This window comes from Epinephelus lanceolatus, chromosome 15, assembly GCF_041903045.1.
Source record: "Epinephelus lanceolatus isolate andai-2023 chromosome 15, ASM4190304v1, whole genome shotgun sequence".
Classification (NCBI taxonomy): Eukaryota; Metazoa; Chordata; class Actinopteri; order Perciformes; family Serranidae; genus Epinephelus; species Epinephelus lanceolatus.
The window spans coordinates 8,929,329-8,952,639 of NC_135748.1; the positions used below are offsets into that span (position 1 = coordinate 8,929,329).

Here is a 23,311-nt window from a genome sequence, read left to right on the forward strand (position 1 = left end):
TCACAGCTGTCATTAGCATTAGCAGGCAGCTGTTTTTAGTAAAATAGCTGAACTCACTGTACAAGACCTGCCCAGCACCTAACTGGCAAAGTTAGTAACTAGTTGGTGAATATTGAGCCACAAAGAGTCACATATTTCCCTCAGGAGTTAGTGAATATTAGACTTGTATTAGAGTTTGAAACTTAATGGGAGCAACACCACAAGTTTGTTTCCCTCGCTTCATTCTCTCACATTGTGTTCTCTCCACTGACCTCAAACCACCAAATATCTGTCAGGTCAATTTCTTCAGCCCAACTTTCTGTGTCACAGCCTCAGTCCATCCCTCTCTCCTTAACCCAGACGTGTTGGCCTCAGCAGCCTGATTAGAGGGGGCAGGTAGAGGAGATTCCTTAAAGAAACTGGGACAAATCCTAAAAATGCCGCCAGCCTGGCCCCAGATGTCTGCATGAGGGAAGACTGTGAGGCCACAGACTTCACCTCGATTTAGCTCATAGAAGTGAGACATGCTCCCTGCTGAAGCCAAGGGTGAGAAACAAGAGCTCAGAAACTGCACATATTGATCACAACTGCTGCTTCAAATTGATTTGTGTCAGACTCAAGAAGAGATCATTGTGAACCTTTCTATGTTCTCACAAGGTTTTAAGAGCCAGTACATTTTTTTCGGTGTACACTCAAAAGCGTTACAGGTAGACACAAAGTGCACTGAAAAACCCAGAGAGACCTTCTTCAATATCCCCTCCTAATTCTCACTGGTATCGCTGACTTATTGTTGTGTGCTAGTTATGCAGTCCTGTGCTGTTTTGAGTTTTGTCATAACTGGAAAAGATTAAGAGTTGGAATCGCAGGAAAGCAGATAGTCAAGCACATGGCAGTCTGAGTGACAGCTCAAATATTGTATTACACACAGTGTGCACAATGATTTCATCACAGTTATAGCACCTGATACTGTCACCACAAGTGTGTATCATCATTACTCTGTCTGAAAATATTCATCTTCTCAGCTACGTCTCCACTATCCTGCAACACGGAATATTAGGTTGGCCAAATTTTTGTTCTGCCATGTTGTGTTTGTGTTATCGAAACTGTGGGTGAATTCTGAAGATGTTATTTAAGTGACAGTGCTCAATTTCAAACTCTTATTTCCACAAAGGGGTTTATTTGTGTTGTTGTTTGGCCTTGATATGAGACAGATTTTATTTTAAGGTTGCAGTGCTTGACAGTAACGGTTGCCAGGTTGCCATTGACAACCATTGGCAACCATTTTGAGAAACTGGCAACAAAAAGCCTTTGGTTGCCATCAGTGGCAACCTCTTTTTAACATAGAAAAATAGGGTCAGCAAACACCAAAGTGTACAGCCCAAAATAAAAAAATGGTTAATATTTGATGTGTGATATTTAAATGTTGCTGTTGTAACAACACAGCATGGAACAATGCTGCACTGGACAGCACCTAACAACAGTGCTGCACGAAACAGTGCTGCATGTGGCAATGCTGCACAGGACAATGCTACATGTCACAACACTGCAGGTAATAGCGCTGCCTGGTGCAACGCTGCATGGAACGAGGCTGCACGTATTAGCACTGCATGGGGCAACGCTGTACGTAACAATGCTCTATGGGACAATGCTGCACATAACAATGAAGCACATAACAATAAAGCATGTAACAGCACTGCCAGGACAATGATGCACTAAACTGCGCTGACGAGGGGCGTCGGCAGCTTAGTGGATAGAGCAGGCGCCCCGTATACAAGGCTGTTGCCGCAGCGGCCCGGGTTCGACTCCATCCTGTGGCCCTTTGCTGCATGTCATTCCCTCTCTCTCTCTCCCCCCTTCACGCTTGGCTGTCCTATCAATTAAAGGTAAAAATACCCCAAAAATATCTTTAAAAAAAACCCAAAAACAGCACTGAACATCCCAACACTACTTGGGAAAATGTTGCACAGAATAGTGCTACAAGGGACAAAGCAGTATGTAACAGCACTGTAACAACACTGTACATAACACAGCTGCATGTGACAGCGATTGCATGTGTTGGTGCGTTTACCCGCGAGTGCACAGGCATCTGTTTTCAAGACAGTGAAGAAGTAAATGAAGTTGCACTTCAGATTCAAATTCTGTAAAGTATCAGATAAAATACAAACTACCAGGAATTTTGTATTTTTGTTACTGTTGAGCTTTTAGACATTCTTTTATGTCACATTTTCATTATTAAGTTGACATATAACTGCATATTATCTTAATTACACAAAGAAGACTAAAAATGGCAACCTGATATTTTCAGTTTCGGCAACCTAAAGCTGATGCCTTGTTGCCAGCCTGGCAGCCACTTTTAAAAAGATAGTGTTGATCCCTGGCCTCAAAGCAGCACATATGTCAGTGAGGCTATTTGTCTGATATCAAGATGAACGATGAATTGTTTATCAAATCAGTTGCTCTTCGATATTCTTTATAATTAATTATTGGACCAGTTATTTTGCAGCTCTATGAAAAATGTAAAGATAGATATTGTTTATTGTGCAGAAACATGGGCTTTAGAGCTGTTTCTTCTGCATATTTCAGTACTACATTGATATGGCGTATATATTCTTTTATGTATTTATTTGTATTTGCAACTTGACCAACAACAATTCAGCTCCACAGAGTTCCCTGTGGAGCCACAAAACACCTTATACAAGTTCCTTTTTTCCATGTGAAGTATTTCTGCCCAGCACCAGTTACTACTTCTGTGTAAAACTGGTGGAGTTCCCCTTTAAGAACGACACTGCACAATGAAAACGTTCACTGATTCTAATGTTTGGAGGGAGTCCATGCAAAGAGCAGTTAATTGGATCGTGCAGCAACTTTCTGCCTACATTATGTATTAATGAGTAATAATTTGTCTGTCTGTGCATAATTATTTTCCCCATGTGTTTATGACAAGTATATAAATGCAAAAATGTTCCCATTAATGCATTCATTTGCTAGTTTGACAGTCTAATTAGCATCAGCAAGTATGCTTTGATAAACTGTATGTATCTAGGTAATTAAGGTGAGACAATAGGCAGTGAAAACACTTGAAAAGAAATGAAAGTATGAAATTCTGTAGTAGTGTGAAAGCCACATAGAAGATATATGGGGTGCCTGGTAAAGGATCTTCTATACCCAAAATACATATGAGATGGGATAGATTGCTTGTGGTGTGATATGAGCAACCAACACTGTGTACCATATTCAAGAGCACTCGCAAGAAAATGTTATTTTCGACAAGTATGGTGTGTGGTGAGCGAAAGAGGAGTGAAGAAGCACAGGGAGCTTCCTCCCACACACAGCTGCTGTATCGATCTGCTGGACAGCAGCAACAACTCGGCTCTCGGCTCCTAGCGGTGCAGGAAAGATTTCAGACAGGCTTGTCATGTAGAGGCTCAGTTTCCTTTAATGGCTGTGTTTACATGCAGTAACATGGCTATCAGCCACACACTGTTTTACGTCTTACTGAGGTTTGTATTCACAGCACATCAACCCCTGATATCTTCTAACACTTTTCCTGAATACACCAGATTCATGGCCAGTAATAGTGCAGATAGCAGTAATTGTAAATAAATAAAGAAGATGTTGAGGTGCCGCAAATCCTGTTTAATATGTGACTAAGAACAAGATCCTAATGTCATGTTTTTACAACCACAACATTTAACTTTAGTTGTTTGTGCCATTTATGCAGCCTGACTGCTGCTTTTTTCTGTTTTTAACATTTATTCACATGATGAATTTTATTAATATGTTTTGAATGAACTTTTTGATTTCATAAAAATGTAAAATATTGAACTTGTCATTTAAAAAGAAATCAGAAAAATGATTAAAGTACTGTAGGAGAACACTAGAAGGCTAGAGGCATTATTTAAAAGCTCATATGACATTAAAAACTCAGTTGTCGACATTTTATCAGTCAGTGGTTGTAAATCCAACCAATAACATTTCAGTTTTTCTTTCTAGGGCTCCAATTAATAATTATTTTCATTATCCATTGACCGGCACATTGTTTTGTCAGATATTATTCAGTCTGCAAAATATATGAAAAATGTTCAAAATTCCAGAGTCCACATTGAGCACATATTAAAATTTCTTGTTTTTTTTTTTTTAATCAATCAACAGTCAACAACCATAGACTATATAATATAAAGCCACTGTGATGTCACCCATTGGTTTGTTGACTTCCATTTCAAAGCCTCAAGTATGGCATTTTGGCCGTAGCCATCTTGGATTTTTGGAGTCGGAAGTTACCATATATGGGTGAGAGGTTGAAGCTATGGAGGAACATGGGATGGGTCTGACTCAGACTCTAGAGACACCTCAAAGACAGCCTGTCACTCAAACCCTTAATTATATGTAACTTTGAACCTTAATAGAATTTAAAAAGTTGGACTTGAGGCTTTAAAATGGGAGTCCACAAACCAATGGGTGATGTCACGGTAGCTATTTTCATTATTTTGATAGTGCCTGAAATTCATCCTCCGTACAGTTGTCATAAATGTTGAAATTAGCTACAGAGAATAGAACCGTTTTTAATACCAGGCTGTAAACATGTTTATTTCTGCTTTTTAACATGAGGGTCTATGGGGATTGATTTGCTCCTTGAGCCAGCCTCAAGTGGCCATTCAAGGAAATACAGTTTTTGGCAATTCTGTGTTGGCTTTGTTTTTCAGTCTCAGAGGTTCCCACTTGTTCACAATGCAAATATGTTCTGTTTACTATCACATAAAACAAAGAAAACCAGCGAAGATTCACATTTGTTGCAGCTGTAGTTATCTTGTTTCTGCCTGTTGTGAAACTGTTAGACTTACCTGAGCCAACTCTTATTAATCAGTATCAGATCTGAGCTAAATTTGTGTTGGACATGGCCTTTCCAAGATGGTAGGCTGAACTAGTCCAGGATGAAAATATTAACAAGGACAATGCAGTGTGTTCATTCTCAACAGGGTGGAATAAGATAATGATTTCAAAATTAATGTTTTAGTTTTGTTTGCTACATACAGTATTTAAAATTCATTTTGATTTTAGAGGTTTTTACTGTTTTTTTTTTTGTTTCCATTTCTGATCTTTAATATGTTTGTGGCCCTCTTCTGCTAATTAAGTTAGGAGTCTTTCAGTCTATAGATTTACTCCATGTGTTTCAACAGTCCAGTAAAAGGGGGATTTTTTTCAAGTCTTACATGGCTGATTCTTTTGTAGATACGTCATTGTTCAGATTTAGCTCAGTATGGAAAATGACATGAGGCAAAGGTCATGTGTCTCGACGACCATTACACCATGCTGAAACCGTTAGTTTCAGTGCTTTAATACAGAGCTGTGCAAATCTTACAAGTGTCACAGCTGAAGGCAGCCGCAGCTATTTGAAACCTCAACCTGTAGGCAGATCCCAGAGGCAGAGCTCAGAGACTGGGAGGCCCTCACAAGTGTGAGTAATAGTTCTGAATTACAGTCACTGCCTAGAAGCCTGTCTGCTGAAGAAAACCATGGCGAGCTCTTTGTAAAGGTCTCTGCCTGAATAATGATATCTATACCTCATGATATCCTGATGCTCTGATGGACCTTCACATATCAGCAGCTGCCACCCATTGGGTGTCAGCCACTAAGATGATTCAATGCCATATTAGAATTCGGTGTGACAGAGGACATCTGTGAGGAAACCCTGGTAGAAATGTGGTCTCACCACACACCGTTCTTGATTCTGGGCTCTGAAATAAAAGACAGGCAGTTATCAATAATACACAGTTTTGTGTGTGGATGTGAATTTCGTTTAGTGAATGCTAATGGCGGTCAGGCTGTCATTCCCCCACTTTGGTCTCAACAACTATTAAACAGATAACCCTGAAGTTTTCTACAGCTCCTGATGGAAGTATCATTGGGAGCAGTTTGGGGTTCAGTATCTTGCTCAAGGATACTTTGGCTGCCATCTTGCGCTGGTGACGTAATTTGGAGCCAGAGTCTATGCAGTAGTGATCTCTGTGGCATTGAGTTCCTGCCATCTGACAAATTGCTGCGTGCAGCAGGGGGCTGTGGGCTGGAATCGAGCCTGCGGCCCCTGCAGCAAGGAAACAGCCTTTGTACATGGGTGCCTGTGCTACCCACTGAGCCACCGTTTCACTTTTGGGGAGCTGTCCAGGCCTCCAGGAAGTGCGCGGGCTTTGAAGACAAATTTCGAAGTGGCCAAACAGTGGCACTGCAATTTCCAGGGTCAGTCACCTGATGCCATTTGGCACATATAGACTTTTTCCCATAGACTTACACTGGGGAAGAGCCATCCATAAATCAGTTGATAAAATCCTTTTAACGTCACAACCCCTGCAAATCAAGATTTAATCTATTCATTCAAACAACATTTGGAATGTCATTCACTTTAGTGGGGTGCTTAACTGGAGGTCAGCCTCTTGGGCACACTCAGCCATGGTCGGTGGTCAGGAGATAGAAGTGTTTTGCCAGTAAGATGACATATGTTGTCTGTTTGCATTAAAAGGAAACTCTCAACAACTTTAGGCTTCTATGATGTTGTCATGTTGATTTCAGACTTAAGTGATAAGTGTTCAGTATGTCAACACTTGCAAAAGTCCTGGCAGGTCCTACAATCCACGTCATTTAGAAATAAGCTATAAGTAGTAAATGGACAGTTTAATGACAGTAAATGGACTGTTACAGTAAACACAGCTAAAGCCTTTGCATCCCAAATTCCCTTTAGATGGGACAGCGGTGGGTTTAGCTCACTTAAAGCTCTGGCAATTTACAGAAGGCCCAATTTAGACCTTAAATTTCTCTTAAGTGGTTTAACATTTGCAAGAAGCACACTGTGTGGGCAGAGTGAATCCCCCACCTGTATCATGTAATCTAACTCAAACCTGAATCTTACACTGAACCCAGAGCTACAATATGGGCTAAGTTAAAGGAATACTTCACCCACAAAATGACAATTTTATATCAGTTATTCAACACTTGTTATATTGAATTCAGGAGGAAAATGCTGTTTGTCCTCGCATGCATCCATGGTGAACGATGAATCCAAAAACAGTGAACATTCCTGAATTAAAGTAAAAGGTAACTGCATTTAACAACAGCTAAATTATATCAAAACATCCATTTACAAACTCTAACCTATCTCATACAGTATAATCCAAGTCTCATTTATCCAGTTGTATGCTCACTACTTCCCAAACACATGCATTTTCACTAAAACTTTAATACTATGACACTTCTGCATGTGAGTTTGAATTCTGCTTGTGCATTCTATAGAGTTGCAGAGGCACGCTACTCGTCTGTGCGTGAGACTGTTTATGTGACTCTTACGTGTTTTTAAGTGTTGTTGAATGTGGTCCCCTTTGATTTTAATTTTAATATTTATTCAAGAATATTCTCTGTTTTTGGATTCTTCGTTCACCATGGAGGCATTTGAGAAAAACAAAGTGTTGTCACTAATTCAACATAACACAGGATGAGTAACTGATATACAAATGGTCATTTTGTAGGTGAAGTATTCCTTTAATGTAAATAATATATCAGTGTACAGTACAAACATGAGATTTAAATCAAATACAGTATTTTTCTCTCAGTCAACAACACCTGAAGTTAATTTGGTAATTAGGCTGTCGAGTTCCATTTATAGATCTTTGAATGTTTAGGCCAGTCTTTACAGCACTTTAATATTGCTCCAAGACTCAGTCATCAGTCCAGTCTTGTGGTTTTTATGTAATCATCAAATGACACAGTGACGCAAGAGTGTACGGATGTTGCCAGGAATTGTGCTAACATTAAAAGACACCCTTTGCATCCAGAATTTGCCCATGTTTAATGATCGCTGAGCTGTGGCGGCTTTAGAACAGTGCTTTGTGGAGTCAGATCACACAATGACTTTCCTTTTCCATCCGCATTTTACTCAAGCAGTTTCACCAGTCACACAAGTCACACGGCTGCATGCAAATAGCATCAGAGGATCTCAGGCCTTTGTCTTCTCTGCCTGGTGCAGCTCCTTATGGTGATCAGCAAACTCAGCACACAGTGACACAAACATGGACAATCCAGCATGTACGATTCTATTATGCTGTGGCATTTCTTACTGTCAGAGACGCTGTAGAATGACAAACAGCGTTTGAAAAGGAGCTGTTACCCTCTATTCCAGTGTTTTGTGCTAAGCTAAGCTAACCAGCTGCTAGCTGAAGCATATTTAGTGGACAGATAAGAGAGTGGTGTCAGTCTTCTCATCAAACTTGCAGCAAGAAAGTGAATACGTGTATTCCCAAAGATGTCAAACTATTTCTTTGATGGCTTGTCTTAACCCATTTTAGTTCCTTTAGTTCCTCCATAAAGAATGATTAAATAGCCTATAGACTTTTTTGAATAAATGAATAGCCTTGGACACAGTGATGGGCAGGCAGAGGATCAAAGTCTGATAATTAGGAGATACGGATATTTGTTGGCCTATGATATGAAACACAATAAAGAAATGTTGAGGTTAGCATAGCAGAAAGTATGACATGCAAGTAAGTCACTATAACAAGTGCAAATTAATACACCACAGCTGGAGGACCCACCTGCTGGTTCCCGGTGTGCCGGTCAGCTACAACAGCACCGAAGAGGGAGTTATACATAAGAACAAAATGGTGTACTGGTGTTGCTCTGCAATTTTAGGGGATGGAAATGGAAACACATCCATATGTACGTCGTTATATTAATGGAAACACACTGAACATGATGACATGACCTAGCTGTGTCCATCACTGGCACCCTGCTATAATGTAGTCTGTAGTGACCATAGACTGTATAAATTAGGTAGTGCCATGACAAGACACAATAGCCTTCGGGGAATGTTTTTTTCCTGGTGGCACATTGGCAATATACAGTAAATTTCAGGTGGTAATGCCTTACACTGTAAATGTAATAATATTACCCCAAATCCTGTTGGTAATATATTATATTACTTCATTACTGCTAAAACATATAAATAAATATAAATATATTATTGTAACGCATTACCCTCCCACACTGCTAAGTACATAGGATTTATTGTTTTATTTTTGTTTTATACTATGGTATTGGATTGTGTATTGAAACACGTGGAGTTTCACTGGTATTGTTACCAACTAAATTTCTGCTATGCTGACACACAGAAGAACTGTGTTGTGTTAAAAGTGTTATATAAATAAAGTTAGTTAGAGTTGAGTTGAACAGAAAGGTCTGAAGCTGTAAGAACTGACACAGAGGGTAAAAAGAGGTTATGTACACCTAATTAGACTCCAACAGGTAATTATTACTGTAAATGAGCGTGAGGAGTATTTTGGTTAAATTATGTTAGGCTTACAAGATTTACAGGCTCCACATAAGCACATAGCACGTCCTCAGCCTGTGAGCAGGGACTGTGTATCACAGTATTTGTGGATAAAAACCGCAGCAGCCTTCAATCATGCAAAGCTCCTCTGCCCACAGAAGAACACTAATGGAGCCGGAGCTGTCAGCTCGCTGTCATCAGCTAATGTTAAAAGAATTTTAGGACCTTATGTGGGCATTTAGAGCTCTCTAATTATCTAGTTAAGTAAAACAATAAAACTCAGCAAAGAGAGACACATTTTAGTCCACAATCATGAACAGGCTGTTTGAATAAATGTCTGTAGTGTTTCTTATTTTAAACTGGAGCAGCTTGTACACCCACATCAGACTGTTGCCATCCAGTCTCCGTCAGTGTCTTCTCTCTGTGTTGTTCCTGTCCTCTTCTGGGAATTTGTCTAAATGTTGCAACATTTTTTTTAATGTTTCCATGCGCTGTCTTCCGTTCCCTCCATCACAGCGTGGCTCATTGAACCTGCATTGTCTTTCCAGGTGGCGAGCGTAACTGTGGAGTACATGAGCTGATCTGCGTCAGAAAAGGTAGGGCAGATCAGAGCTCTGGGAGGTTGACCTCTGACCCCACACTCCACCTTCCTCATCAGCATTTATCACTGTGAAACTATCACCGCTGACACTCGTCCTTATTTTGCTGTTCCACTGTGTTCAGGCTGCGCTGCCTTCACTGCTGTCTTGGCTGTGTTGTTTGTTTGAGACTTGCTTTGTTGTATGTGCTCACTGCTGTTCATTGTTTTGCTACGACTGTCAACTGATAATGTTTCAATTAACTTTGCAAGCACTTAAATTTGAGTCATATTCTCTTAAGTAAGAGCAGATGAAACAAAGAAACTTTTAGGTATGAAAGATTGCTTTTTTCCATGTGCACATATTTGTTAGTTTGTCTCTGCTGTTGTCAGGGAGACTGGGGCTATTTCAGTGTCTTTTAAGGAACAGAACAGGGAAATAGCAGGTTTTGCCTATTACGTCCTTTAACAATAACAAAGGCACTTAAAAAACAAAACTTTGTTGTAAGGTGTAAAGGAACAGTCCACCCTAAAATCAAAAATACATATTTTTCCTCTCACCTATAGTGCTGTTTATCAGTCTAGATAGTTTTGCTGCTAGCTGCCGAGTGTTGGAAATATCAGCCGTAGAGATGTCTGCCTTCTCCATCCATTTTTTTTTTCATCTGCTTATTCGGGGCCGGGTCGTGGGGGCAGCAGGCCAAGCAAAGCACCCCAGACATCCCTCTCCCCAGCAACACTTTGCATCTCCTCCTCGGAGACCCCTAAGGTGTTTCCAGGCCAGGTGAGATATATAATCCCTCCAGTGTCTTTGGGGTCTGCCCCGGGGCCTCCTACCAGTGGGACGTGCTTGAAACACCTCCAGCGGGAGGCATCCTGATCAGATGCCCAAACCACCTCAAGTAACCCGTTTCATGAAGGAACAGCGGCTCTACTCTAGGCCTTTACTGTTTATCTATATAGTTTGGGTGTGAGTTGCCGAGTTACCTCAGCTTGTGGTGCTCAAAGTGACAAAAAATACATTTGAAAAACTCAACAGCAATGTCTCTATCCAGAAGTCATGACCACGTCACTCGAGATAATCCACAGAGCCTGTTGTGAGCAGTTTCATGTAGGAACTATTTTCCTTCTACTTAAACTACATCTGCCAACTGTATCACATTAAGTGTAAACACACATAAACATTAATGGCGTCCTCCTTGGCTGAGCTGTCTCTGTGGCATTAGGTGAGCTAGCAGTAGATGTATGCTTCCTTCTGCACAGTGATATGGTTTGAGGGTGTAGTTCGGTAGAAAGAAAATAGTTCCTACATCAAACTACCCACAACAAAGTCTGTGGATCATCTTGAGTAACTGGGTCATGATTTCTGGGAAGTGACATTGCTGTTCAGTTTTCAAATGTATTTTTTGGCACTTTTAGCACCACAAGCCGAGTGACATCTAGTTCCATTATACCGGGGAGAAGGCAGACATCTTTATGGCCAATATCTCCAACACTCAGCAACTCACACCAAAACAATCTATATTGATAATTAACACTACAGGTAACTGAGAAAATACGTACTTTGATTTGGGGTGAACTGTGCCTTTAACATAAAAGATGACATATTGAGTGTTGATGTGCACATGCCTGAAGAGCGGAAATATCTCCCCGAAGTACTGCGTGATTTTTCTTTTTTTCTTTTTTAAGGCTGATGTGGAAGTTAGCATTGCCCTTGTTCCCTCATTAAAAAGCCCATGGGATTTTTCCATTGGCTTTTGGATTATTGCAGAAAATAAGCTCTGTGGCAAACACACGTTTATGATACTTACACGTTTTGTTCAGCAAGAAATTTTTCACAACTCAACATCACTTTGATGATTTTTCAAACATAAATGCAGTCACCAGATGTAAGAAGCAAATGTCAGGCTATAAATGAACTACACCACCATTGCATGACTTCAGTGTCACCACCACAACACCACGAGGCTGTAAAGCTGTGTTCAGCATGATGACGTACTCTTGTGTCATTTAGCCACTTGATGAGGTATTTACGGATGTATTCTATGTCGTAGAACAAAACTTGAAAATGTTGCGTTAACCACAGAACTTATTTTCGGCATCTAACCAAAACCAAACCACCTTTTGATTGTCAGGTACTGTAGATCATCCACTGGACCCCAAAACTACATTACTGTTCCCCAATATGTTACCATCATTTTAAGAACATACTGGAACTATTTCATAGCTCTAACTATAAAGGTACGACCTCTCCACAGCAAAAATACTTTGTGCTTTAAATCATTTTACCATGTCATTTTTTAAAAATAATAATAACACATAGCACTGTTAACCTGTTTTGTACATTTTTCTGGTTGTGTTACCGAGGACCAATTATGGGGTGCAGTAATTGTTAAGTACTTACACTGTAATTTATGACATCTTGTCCTTGTGCCATGTAGGTATTTATTGACATCCTGATTACGCTAAATAATTACAGTGTCATTCGCAGGCTGTAATCTCAAGTGTTATAGTGGCATCATTGTGGATATATGTTAATTAATTTAGTAAAGAAAACTTATATAGATAAGCTCATTCCACTGTATGGGTGATTCTAAAGTTATAGCTTGCTACATTTACATATACGTACATGCTATCTGAGACGTGACTGATTTCTTATGTAACTGCATGTATTAAAGGTCAGGATGGTGCACAGCTGTAACGTTTTAAAATGACAAGCTTTTAACTAATCAGGCAGGTTAGAATAATTATAATTTTGCATGTTGAGTCAGAGCACTCAGTGGCTCTCTTTGCCGTGGCAGGATTCATATTTCTGGATGGAGATGACTCTTGATAAATGCACAAGTAGATTGAGAGGGGGCTTATCACAGTGTACGAGCCAGCTGAGTGGTCTGGTTGTGTAAGGCTGTGCACGTCCAATAATTTGGGTTATTCCATTTGTTTTGTGATTGTTGAAGATTCCAGAGCTGTGCATGTGTGTGCGTGTGTGTGTGTTCATGTGTGTGGACAGGTTTGTGGCTACACAGTAGGTACTGGGCTTCGGGGCATTGTATGAACAAGCGTAGGAGTGTGTACGGGAGTACTGTTTAGAGTGCTTATGGACTGCCTGTGGAGTGTGTGGGTGAATTTGTGGTTTTGAGATGGTTTTGTGCTTTTTGACATTCAACATGGCAACTGTTTCCATGCGGACAGAACCAAAGAAAGACAACAGAGGCGTGCACAATGAACAAAAATACCAACCATATTTTTCAATAGTGACAATTAAGCACTTTCAGAATTTTAGACTTAAGCACATTTACATTAGTTTTCCACATTGTACACCGACTGTATAATATCCATATGAAAATGCTATCAAATACCTCCCATAACACATAACCTAAACATTATTGACAATTTTAGGAGCCTAGCATCAGCACACCATCATCAGCCATCCATCCATCTATTTCTTTTTGCCACATACCTGAGTCAGGTTGCCATGGCAACAGGGTCAGCTGAGCAGCCCAGATGTCCTTTTCCCCAGCAACGTCCTCTTGCTCCTCCTGGGGGATCTCTAAGTGCTCCCATGCATTGAGGGAAATGTATGCAGCGTGGATTATGATGGTGAAATTATAAACACGCTCTTTGTTGGCTCTAACTAAAGATGTACAGTTTCATTTTAGACCAACATGATGATTGTCAGATCCAGTCAAGGTAACCCATTCAAGGAATAGGACCACCTCCATCTGATTGGTTGGGTCAGGATGTCATTTTTTATGGTGCGCAGTGCGGAAACCTTTCAATGACTTAGGAACCTTCCATTTGTGAAACACAAGGAAAAGTCATTATGTCCTTGGACTACGGCCGGTGATTGGACAGTCTTGTAATTGCCCTATAAATACATGACACTACTTCCTGTCATTCAGCAATGTCAAAATAAAAGTCACTAATTTTTCAATATCTTGTATAGAACCGAGTGAGACAACGTTCAGTAAACATTGTCTTGCTCATCCACTTTCTAACTTAACATGTTAATATCAACCTAAAGTGCCTGCACTGACAATGAATGAGCCTGTATTATACTCAGCATCTCTTATTTTTGAAGAATATTGTATGCATCCATGAGCATACACCAAGCATTCAGTATCCTGTCATCAGCAAGGACATTTCTTGCTGCAAAGGGGACCTATTATGCCTTTACTTCTTTTCTGTCATATATATAATGTTACAGTGTCACATGTTGATATCAAGTGTGGCCAAAGTTTACGATAATGAGGTAAATGTATGTAAAAGTAACCTCTGTGAGCAAGAACCTCAAGCTTCAGACCAAATACTCTGTTTCCAACCTTTTTTTGGACTTTGGCTACAAGCTGACGTCAGCTTGTTCTGCATTTCTTTACATGATCATCTGCTCCAGGCACATTACTCAGTGCCAGCCCGTGGCATAGGCAGTACAGGCAAATGCTAAGAGCGCCATTATTCATAAAAATCTAAATGTTTATCTTTTTCTATTTTTTACTAATACTATTATTACTATGATTTTGAAATATTACATAAAGCCACAACTACATAACTACAAAGCAGGGCCTACTAAATAATAGAGAGGTGTTTTTTTCTGGGTTCCTGTGCTCATTCAAAGGTAGTGTAATGAAGGACTGAATGACTTTAAAACTGTTCATTTATTTTTTACAGTGTAGATTTCTGTGTTTTCTTGGCACAAAAGAAGAATAAATACCAATATAAAAACATCGGTATCGGCTATTGGCAAAATTGTTATTTCATTGCTCTCAGCCCAGAGTTCCAAAATCGGAGAATTAGAAAGTTAATTTGTATATTTTATTATTATTTCACAATGTCATATATCTCAGAACAAGTTCATTTGTAATTCTTTTTTCATTTATTATTGATTTATATGATTTTTGTAACATGTCCACACCTAGGAATGTGCTAGGACCGCCACTGACGTTACTACAGGTGTTTACATGACATGCTACATGCCGCTACATACTAAGGTCAGAGAAATGTGCAATCGTGGTGGCTGATGTTGTTAATTTCTCGCGATTTCAGACCATAATCCTGCTGGAACATGTACAGCTAGATTTAGGGTTGATTTTTCATAATAGAAAGTGGCGCTATTCTCTGTTACAGTCATTTGCACAATGCAGGCACACTGCTACATGTAGCTGCATGCTAGCAATAGGGAAATGTGATCTTGGTTGCTGATGTTGTTAATTTCTCCCAGATTTCGGATCATATTCCTGCTGAATCTGTCTGGTAGCTTTTATAGGTGATTTTTTACTGTAGAAAGTGCCACTAAACTCTGCTACAGTCATTCCCTGGCTGTAGTAATGGTGCAGAGACACCAAGATGCAGAGAACTCGCAAACACTGACCAATCAGAGCTGACTGGGCTTTTTCGGCAGGGGGTCTTAAAGAGACAGAAGCTAAGTAGAGCATTTCAGTCAGAGTGATTACAGGTGTTCCAGCGCAGACCATGTGAGGACAGTAAACTGTTATTTGACCATTTAAGTCCAGATAAAGCAAAAATAACAAAAGTTTGTCACACTATAAAAAAAGCGTCATTAACCACCCAGCCAAATTTAAATGATTAAAAAAATATATAAAATTATATAGAATTAGGTTTCAAAATCGTGACAAAATGAGCATTATTCTCTGCTCTGACATGCATGGGACATGTCAACTAAAGAAGCTAAAATGAAGAATAAGCTGCTGGGAGGGGACAGACTTTTTTTAGCAGCTAACCCAGTCGCACACTCTGAACAAAAGAACGAGTTGCCATACAGCCACAGACTCTTGTTAGCAGCTTACCCAGTTTCAAAGTAACATACATAACCCCCAAGCTTAAGAACGAGCTGCCGCACAGCTACAGACTCTTGTTAGCAACCCAGCAGCACACACGTGGTAGCACAGAACACACCCTCCAAACCGGAGAATGCGAGCCGACGCGTGGCGACAGCCCCTCATTCAGCAGTTAACAGCAGCTAACATTAGCATGTGAGCTTAACAGATCCCCTGTAATATTTGTACTTGCATCAGAAACCCTTTTAGGTTATCATTAAGCAAAACTGTGCAGGCTACAGACAAAATGTTGTCCTAGTTTTCATATTCAAAGTCTTTCCACATATGATTTGAAGAGGAGTTATTATGCTGTGGTGAATCCCAAATATCTCTGTCTTGAAAAAAGAGTTTGATACATCTTGTCTCATGTTTGGTTCTTACTTCCAAATCCACTCCAAAAAACTTTAAAGACTTCTACAGAAGTGTGTGGTACATCCTGTAACAACTACAAGGTTGCTTTCCAACATTATTGGTCTGTGAGCTTCTTGTATAACAAAGTCGGTTATTATTTAATCTTCCTGTGAGTCATCATTCAGTCCCCCACACATTATCTAAGGGCTATTGTCTGTATTTTAATGGAATACATTTGGTTAAATAAGTCTATCAGCTAAGACTGAACACAGGCTGTGCAATAACGTCTGCCATTTGTTTCCATTGTTAATTTATAGTCAAAAACCTTACATGGATTTTTTTTTTTTAAATCAAGATTATGTATTACTCTAGTTTCATTAATTATATGAGTCTTATTTTACTTATTATCAGGATGATTAGTTCCTGCTAGTGGCTGCAGATTTGAATACTGAATAAAAAGCAACTTGACCTAAGGTAAGTATGGAAGACGATTAGCGCCACATGAAAATTTATTTGAGTTCTGAGATTTAAGGCAGAATTCTGAGTTTAAAAATCTTAGAGTAAAAGTCTGTCATTAAAGTCCAAATTCTGACTTTAATCTCAAAGTTTTGACTTTCAGAACTCAAATAAATTTCTCATATGTGGCCCTAATGGTCCTCTGGAGCTGAGAATCGAAACACTCTATAGTAATTACTTGCATTTGAGATCAAGAGCAGTGAGTTTCTGTTTCATAAAATTAAAAAAGGGAAACAAGAAACCAACACTTTTTACAGTGCTTTAATTACAGTTACACTATCGTGTCCAATGTTTAAATTTGGTGAGGGGAGTAAAAGTGGGGACTGAAGCCTGAATACAGATTCTGTTAAAAGAGTAAAACAAAACAAAAAATATTGTAGTCTTAAGTCAGAAAGCCAAAAGTAAAGAGAGAAACTGTCTGTAGATTTCTGTGATTGAATAATGTTTTCCCTGTTTGGGCCAGTTGGGGAATTATACAGAGCAGGATCCCTCTCCATCTGTGCTGTGAATAATTCAGTCAGCAGTGAGAAGCTGGTACAGTGCAAGCAGACAGGCATTCCCGTGGGATATCGCCTCCTGTTCCCACCTCACCATGTGACCAAACATTGTGGGCTCCTCACAATATTCCAGGCTCACTACAGCCCAGGCACATTTAACAGACAATTACTCAAACAATCTTTTTTTTCATGCTGAAACACATCTTATAAATTCAAACAGGAGCTGGAAATAAGAGCACAGCAGCGTTCTTTCAGTTCTTTAGGTGTGAAAGACTCAGTCTGGCTCTTACAGTAATATGTAACAGTTGTATTTCAGTCGTATAGCAAAACAAATGCAGAAGTGAAAACAGTGAAGTTGGCAGTGACACTGTTGGCTGAGCCCAGTTAGTTGTTGCAGACATTATATGAGCATTACAAATAACAGAAAATATCATCACCATCTTTAATTGGAAAATAAGATGACATCTAAGTACACTTTCTTGCCAAATGAGCTCATTATCCTCCATCTGTACCAGGACGGTCATTTGGTCTAATTGAACAAAATGGACTCTATATAGTGATTTCCGTGTTGTGCTGAGCTTAATTCGTCATCATAAATGAGCTCAGCGGTAATTTGGGGAGTGAACAGTGTATTCTTTATAATGGCACAAAAAATCCTTTGTTCTTAGTATCTCTTTTCTCACTTCTCCCTTCTCACTTACATGACCCTTCAGTAGTCTGTTGTAAAGTTAATTTTGAAGACATTTGCACTCTTGATTGCCGTTAATGTCTAGGATCTGGAACCACATATATAGGCATATTACTATTTTAATGTTAACACTTGATTTATGTAGATTACAAAGAGTTGGGGGGTATATTGTGTCACTCCACCCATGACTCTCAAGTTCACACATCATGAAAAGTACTACACATTAGTATTAAATCAGTTGTATAATCTATTTTATGATTCTGTAGGGAGCTTTTTAGAGACTGAGAAAATAACCCAGATGACATAATAACAGTTATCTCAGCTTGTGCTTGGAGACTAAACACGTATAAAAGAAACCATGCATCACCCACTGCAGGCATTGTGTTTGAAAGATGTGGACATATTTATCAGGCAGGGAACATCAGACTAAATGATGCCATTGGCTGCGCTATGGGAGTTGTAGGATCCAGTGTTCTTGGAGTTCGGCGCCTGCTCAGTGGACAGAAGAAAATGTTGGCATTGTATGTTCCTTTAAACCAAAATATGTTACATTTGCACATTTCATACATATCATATCAACATCTCTAAAGTGATATACTTCATATTAAATTTATATGAGGTATTTTTTTAACAAGAGTTCAGGACATTTCCAGCCATATTCTTGATGACCAAACCAGTATTTTAAGCTAAAACAAAATCTTTTTGCGACATTCCCTAAGTGGTTTTGTGCCTAAACATAACCACATGTTAACCACAGCGTTGTCACAACATATCAGCTACGTCAGTCAGTCAATCATTTAACTGTCACATTCAATTACACAACGTACAACTCCAGTGAAATGTGATCCCATCAGTTCCTTTGACTGGTACACTGTAATTTAGTCCTTTTTTTGCATCCTCTTACATTGATGGCTGCTGCTCCATAATGGTCCATGTTTCCAGATGGTTCCGGTAATCCAGGGTTTCTGGTTGTGGAATCATTTAACTGTTCACACATCCTGACCCCAACACGACACCGCTCTGCTGCTGCCTCTGAATGGTGTACAGCCATGATCCACAGCAGGAACAGGACAGCACCTCACACTCCAACTATCATACCAGTCCTAGCACACAATTCATCTCCATCTCTCCTAGAGTCCTCTGCTCTGTCGGATCAGAAACAAACAGAAAAAGGAGCCTCCTGGTTGAATAGCACTCTCCAGGATTTAGCCAAGTTTCGGTAAATCAAAGGGTATTACAATTACTGTTATCCCATTGGAAACTGATGTGGCATGGAGGTCGTCCAGTTTATTTCCAGCGCCTGTACTATGGTTAGCAGGATGCTAGTGCTTATTCTTCTCCATCCTTCCTTGATGTTTACTGATGTTTGCATTTGAAAACCTTGACCTGGCAATCTAGCAGCTAGCTAGCTGAAAGTCTGCAGAAGGAGAGTTTACAGACTGGTGAGTCGATTTCCACATCTTGATGAGTGACTCACAGCCACATGCTACCACCATCCAACGCCAACTCCAACAAGCACCACCAAGACTTGTAAAATAGACATGAGAGCCTATATTTATCACACAGCACATTGATTATGCTATCAATTGTTGACATACCTAGTTTAAACATAGGTAGTTTTGATTGAATGATATAACGTGGTAATTCGAAACAAGAGACAAATTGTAAAAAATGTTCAAAGTACATAAAATAAAATTACAAATAAAAAAATATCTTACCACCGGGAAAATCTTTCTATCAGAGTGAGGCAGTGTTTCAGCAGACACTCAGTTGCTCTATCAGTATAGCTAATAGCACGAACACGGTACTTAAAAACGTATCCAAATTTCCATGCATTTCCATCTGTGGTCACTGGTTTCACTGGGGCCACAGCAGCCCACAAAATGTATTATCCAGAGGAAAAACTGTGACAGACAACGCAAGCCACAGCACAAATTTATTGTGTCCCTTGCATTCCACTGTCCAAATCCCTCTTGCCATTACCCTGAAGAGAATACAGACTGCTGCACAAACTTGCTTTTTCTATCACAAGCCCAGTGTTTGATAGAGTGCAGTGTTCATACATTTAATGTGACACCAGGAATACAAACTCCTGCAGTACTAATGAAGAAGAAACTGCATTTGCCATTTCACCCATATGGCACCACACACTGTGTGCACCTCTGTCTGGATGCCAATTGTCCTTGCTGACCACATGACCACACACAATGTGGTAATTTTGTACATCCGTACGTCCATGCCATTGTTGTAAACACGATATCTCAAGAACACCTTTAGGACATTTCTTCAAATTTTGCACAAACTTTTACTTGTACTCAGTGGTGAACCAACTAGAATTTGGTGGTCATAGGTCAAAGTTCAAGGTCACTGACCGTCGTCTTATTCTTGTGAACATGATATCTCAAGACCTCTAGGGGGAATTTCCTCAAATTTGACACAAATTTCCACGTGGCTTCAGCAATGAACTGATTAGAATTTGGTGGTTGAAGGTCAAAGGTCAAGGTCATTGTGACCTCACAAAATGTGTTTTTGGCCAAAACTGAATAATTCATACACTACTTATGACAAAATTTCATAGAAATGTCTAATAGGGAAAAAAAATAGTTACGTGATGACATTTTATATCCAAAAGGTCAAAGGTCAACTTCACTGTGACATCATGATGTGCTGCAAAAACACTTGGCCACTCTGGCTATTATTCAATGTTATATCTCAGGAATAGAAGGGGAGACATTTGGTCAGGTAATGAACTGGTGACACTAATCTTGGCTGTCCACCTTGAAACTGTGTGCATTGTATAGATCCTGTGTGATGCCGGGGTGAGATGTGTACAAGGCATCCATGTTTTCACAGACATGGATGTAAACTTTAAGTGCAATTTGACTGGTGCGTACATACAACTTACCGCCTTGGAGGCATACAACTGAAAGGTGCTAATTCTAGTTTTGTTTTTGCAAAGACGCAGTCACCTTGAACAAGTCTTTGCTATGAGTCACACTCAACAGAAATGGCTTTAATTAGGCTGCGTTTACTGCCACTGCACAGACTGGTTATTGCCTCATAGTCTGTGGTAGTGTCTTGGCATGGGCTCACTTCCCTCCTTCAATTATGGACAGGACCTTATCTATTAAGCTATTAAAATGATCTGCCAAATTCTACTGAAACCATCAGGCAAGATCCAATCTGTGGTGGCTCTTACATGACAGCTGTTCACACTGATGCTACACTCCCTGCACCCCTATGTAACATGTTGTTCTCAGTGTTTCTTCTTATCATTATTTGCCTCAGCCAGTTTTCATTATAATATAAAAGAGTAGGAATTTCCCTCGAAGTGGCTCTATTGAGCAGTTTTTTCCTAGTGACCCGCTCATCCTCTGTGTCCCTGATTGCAGTGCATTATTTTTCTAGTGTAAAATGTCAAATTAATTTCCTGAACTCCCTGCAGGAGGTGACAGCCAATCACTGGAATTAAAGGCTGATTGCTTCTGAACTTTTGCAGAGGTCTATGAAGTGAAAAATGTCTACTCAATTATGGTGGGTTAGTATTTTATATTTGAAAGGGTGACATTTAATAATCGGCAGTGGTTGAGGACAAAGATGTTAAGCTCATTTGGATGTCACAGGGTTCATCTACTACCAGAGAAAAGAACAGAGACAGAACTAAGACAGGATGTCTCCCCTGTGACCACACTTGATGATGACATACACCAGCACCTCCATGAAGGTGTTGGAAGATCAAATATAAGAAGGAGAGTTATACAGCTGGCTGTCATCTGTCATAAACTCCCTCAGATTGAGTTATCAACGAAGTTAATTCTGTTTTTGCACTTCCTGTCTGCATATCTGATGATGTTTGTATCCAGACCAAACTGTATCCGCTGATGTGTGGCAGTTGGTGTTTAATGAGTTATGACTTGCCTGTGTGTCTGGAGTCTGGAGTGACGCTGCACCTGAACCTGTTGCTATGGCAACAAACCAGTTGTGTCTCTACAGTGACACAACCTCTCTCTGTCTCTCTCTGTGTTGCTGCCTCCCCTGGCCCCTTTCAATCTACCTGCCTCTGTCTCTCTCCATTTTGATCTAATGTTTGTAGAAAATGGATGACATGACTTTATTTAAAGGGACAGTTCATCCCCAAATGAAAAATACATATTTTTCCTCTTACCTGTAGTGCTTTTCAGCAATCTAGATTGATTTGGTGTGAGTTGCAGATTGTTGGAGATATCAACCGTACAGATGTCTGCCTTCTCTCCATTATTATAGAACTAGATGGCACTCGACTTGTGGTGCTCAAAGTGCCAAAAACATACATATATATAAAACTCAGCAGTAATACCTCTTTACAGAACTACACCTGCCAATCGTATCACCTTGCAGATGGAAGCACGCATCTTCTGCTAGCTCACATAACTGTAGCTAACATTATAGTTTAGCTGAGGGAGATGTCATTAATGTTTGTATCTCTCGCTGTCACCAGCCTCTCGTCCGTGAGTAGATGCACGCTTCCCTCTGCACAGTGATGTTAGCGGGTGTAGTTCAGTAGAAAGAAAATAGTTCCTACATGAAACTGCCCACAACAAGGTCTTTGGATTATCTTGAGTAACTGGGTCATGATTTCTGGAAAGAGACATTGCTGTTGAGTTTTTTAATTGGCCTTTTTTGTACCACGAGCTGAGTGTCTTCTACTTCCATTGTGCTGAAGAGAAGGCAGACATCTCTACGGCCGATATCTCCAACACTGCAACTCTCACCAAAGCAATCTAGACTGATAAACAGCACTACAGGTAAATTTGGGGGTGAAATGTTCTTTTAACATGAATTTTTGCATGAAAAGCATTCATTATATTGTAAAAGTGCATCATGCTGCCTTTGAACACAAACCTGATGACTGATTTAATAAACTCTTGATCACATTACTGTTATGCCAAAAGAAGCCATTTTGGTTACTACAGTCTGCAGTGTCAGTACCAGTTTTACTGCCAACTGTCATTTTCATGTTAGCTTACTTTGCACAAATTTTCTCCTACAAATTAAAATAATAGTGAATTATTTAGGGAATGCACTTTGCCATGGTCTAATTTGTTAACTAAATTATAAGCCAGTGTGTCACGTTTCTTTGACTATAGCGTACCGATATTTAACAGCAGCAACTTTAACTCGACTTTCCATGTCTCAGTCTCTCCAGAGGTGCTGGGGTTTCTGACTGCCATCGGACTCTTCATCATCCTCATGACCCTCCTGTTCTGGTACCTCAACAACAAGTTGGCACTAGAGAACCCAGGGAACCTTCAGTGCCTTGATGACTTCAGGAAAAAAAACGATCTCCAAGGTGAGCTCGCGTTTCGATATCTGTGCTCTTGTGCTCAAGGTTTCAAGGCCCATTTTACCATAACCAGGGGAGAGAACCAGAGGGGTGTAAGTGACATTTGACCAACTATGCAGGACACAGTAGCGTAACATCATGGTGATAGGCCCCGGTGCAAATATTTTTTTTGTGCCCCCCACCCCCGCCCTAAACACAAGCGCACGCTCGTGCGCACTGCACACACGCACACACAC

General features: G+C 40.0%; 1 protein-coding gene across 1 annotated transcript in view; it reads left to right on the forward strand.

Moving 5' to 3' along the window:
- The first annotated feature begins 9,818 nt into the window (after window positions 1-9,818).
- Window positions 9,819-23,311, forward strand: part of syt14a (synaptotagmin XIVa) — a 53,537-nt gene continuing 40,044 nt past the window's right edge. Inside the window, exons 1-2 of the mRNA XM_033642078.2 lie at window positions 9,819-9,885; window positions 22,929-23,081. Coding sequence (XP_033497969.2) covers window positions 22,982-23,081 — 100 coding nt within the window. The 5' untranslated portion in view covers window positions 9,819-9,885; window positions 22,929-22,981. The remainder of the gene's footprint in view (window positions 9,886-22,928; window positions 23,082-23,311) is intronic.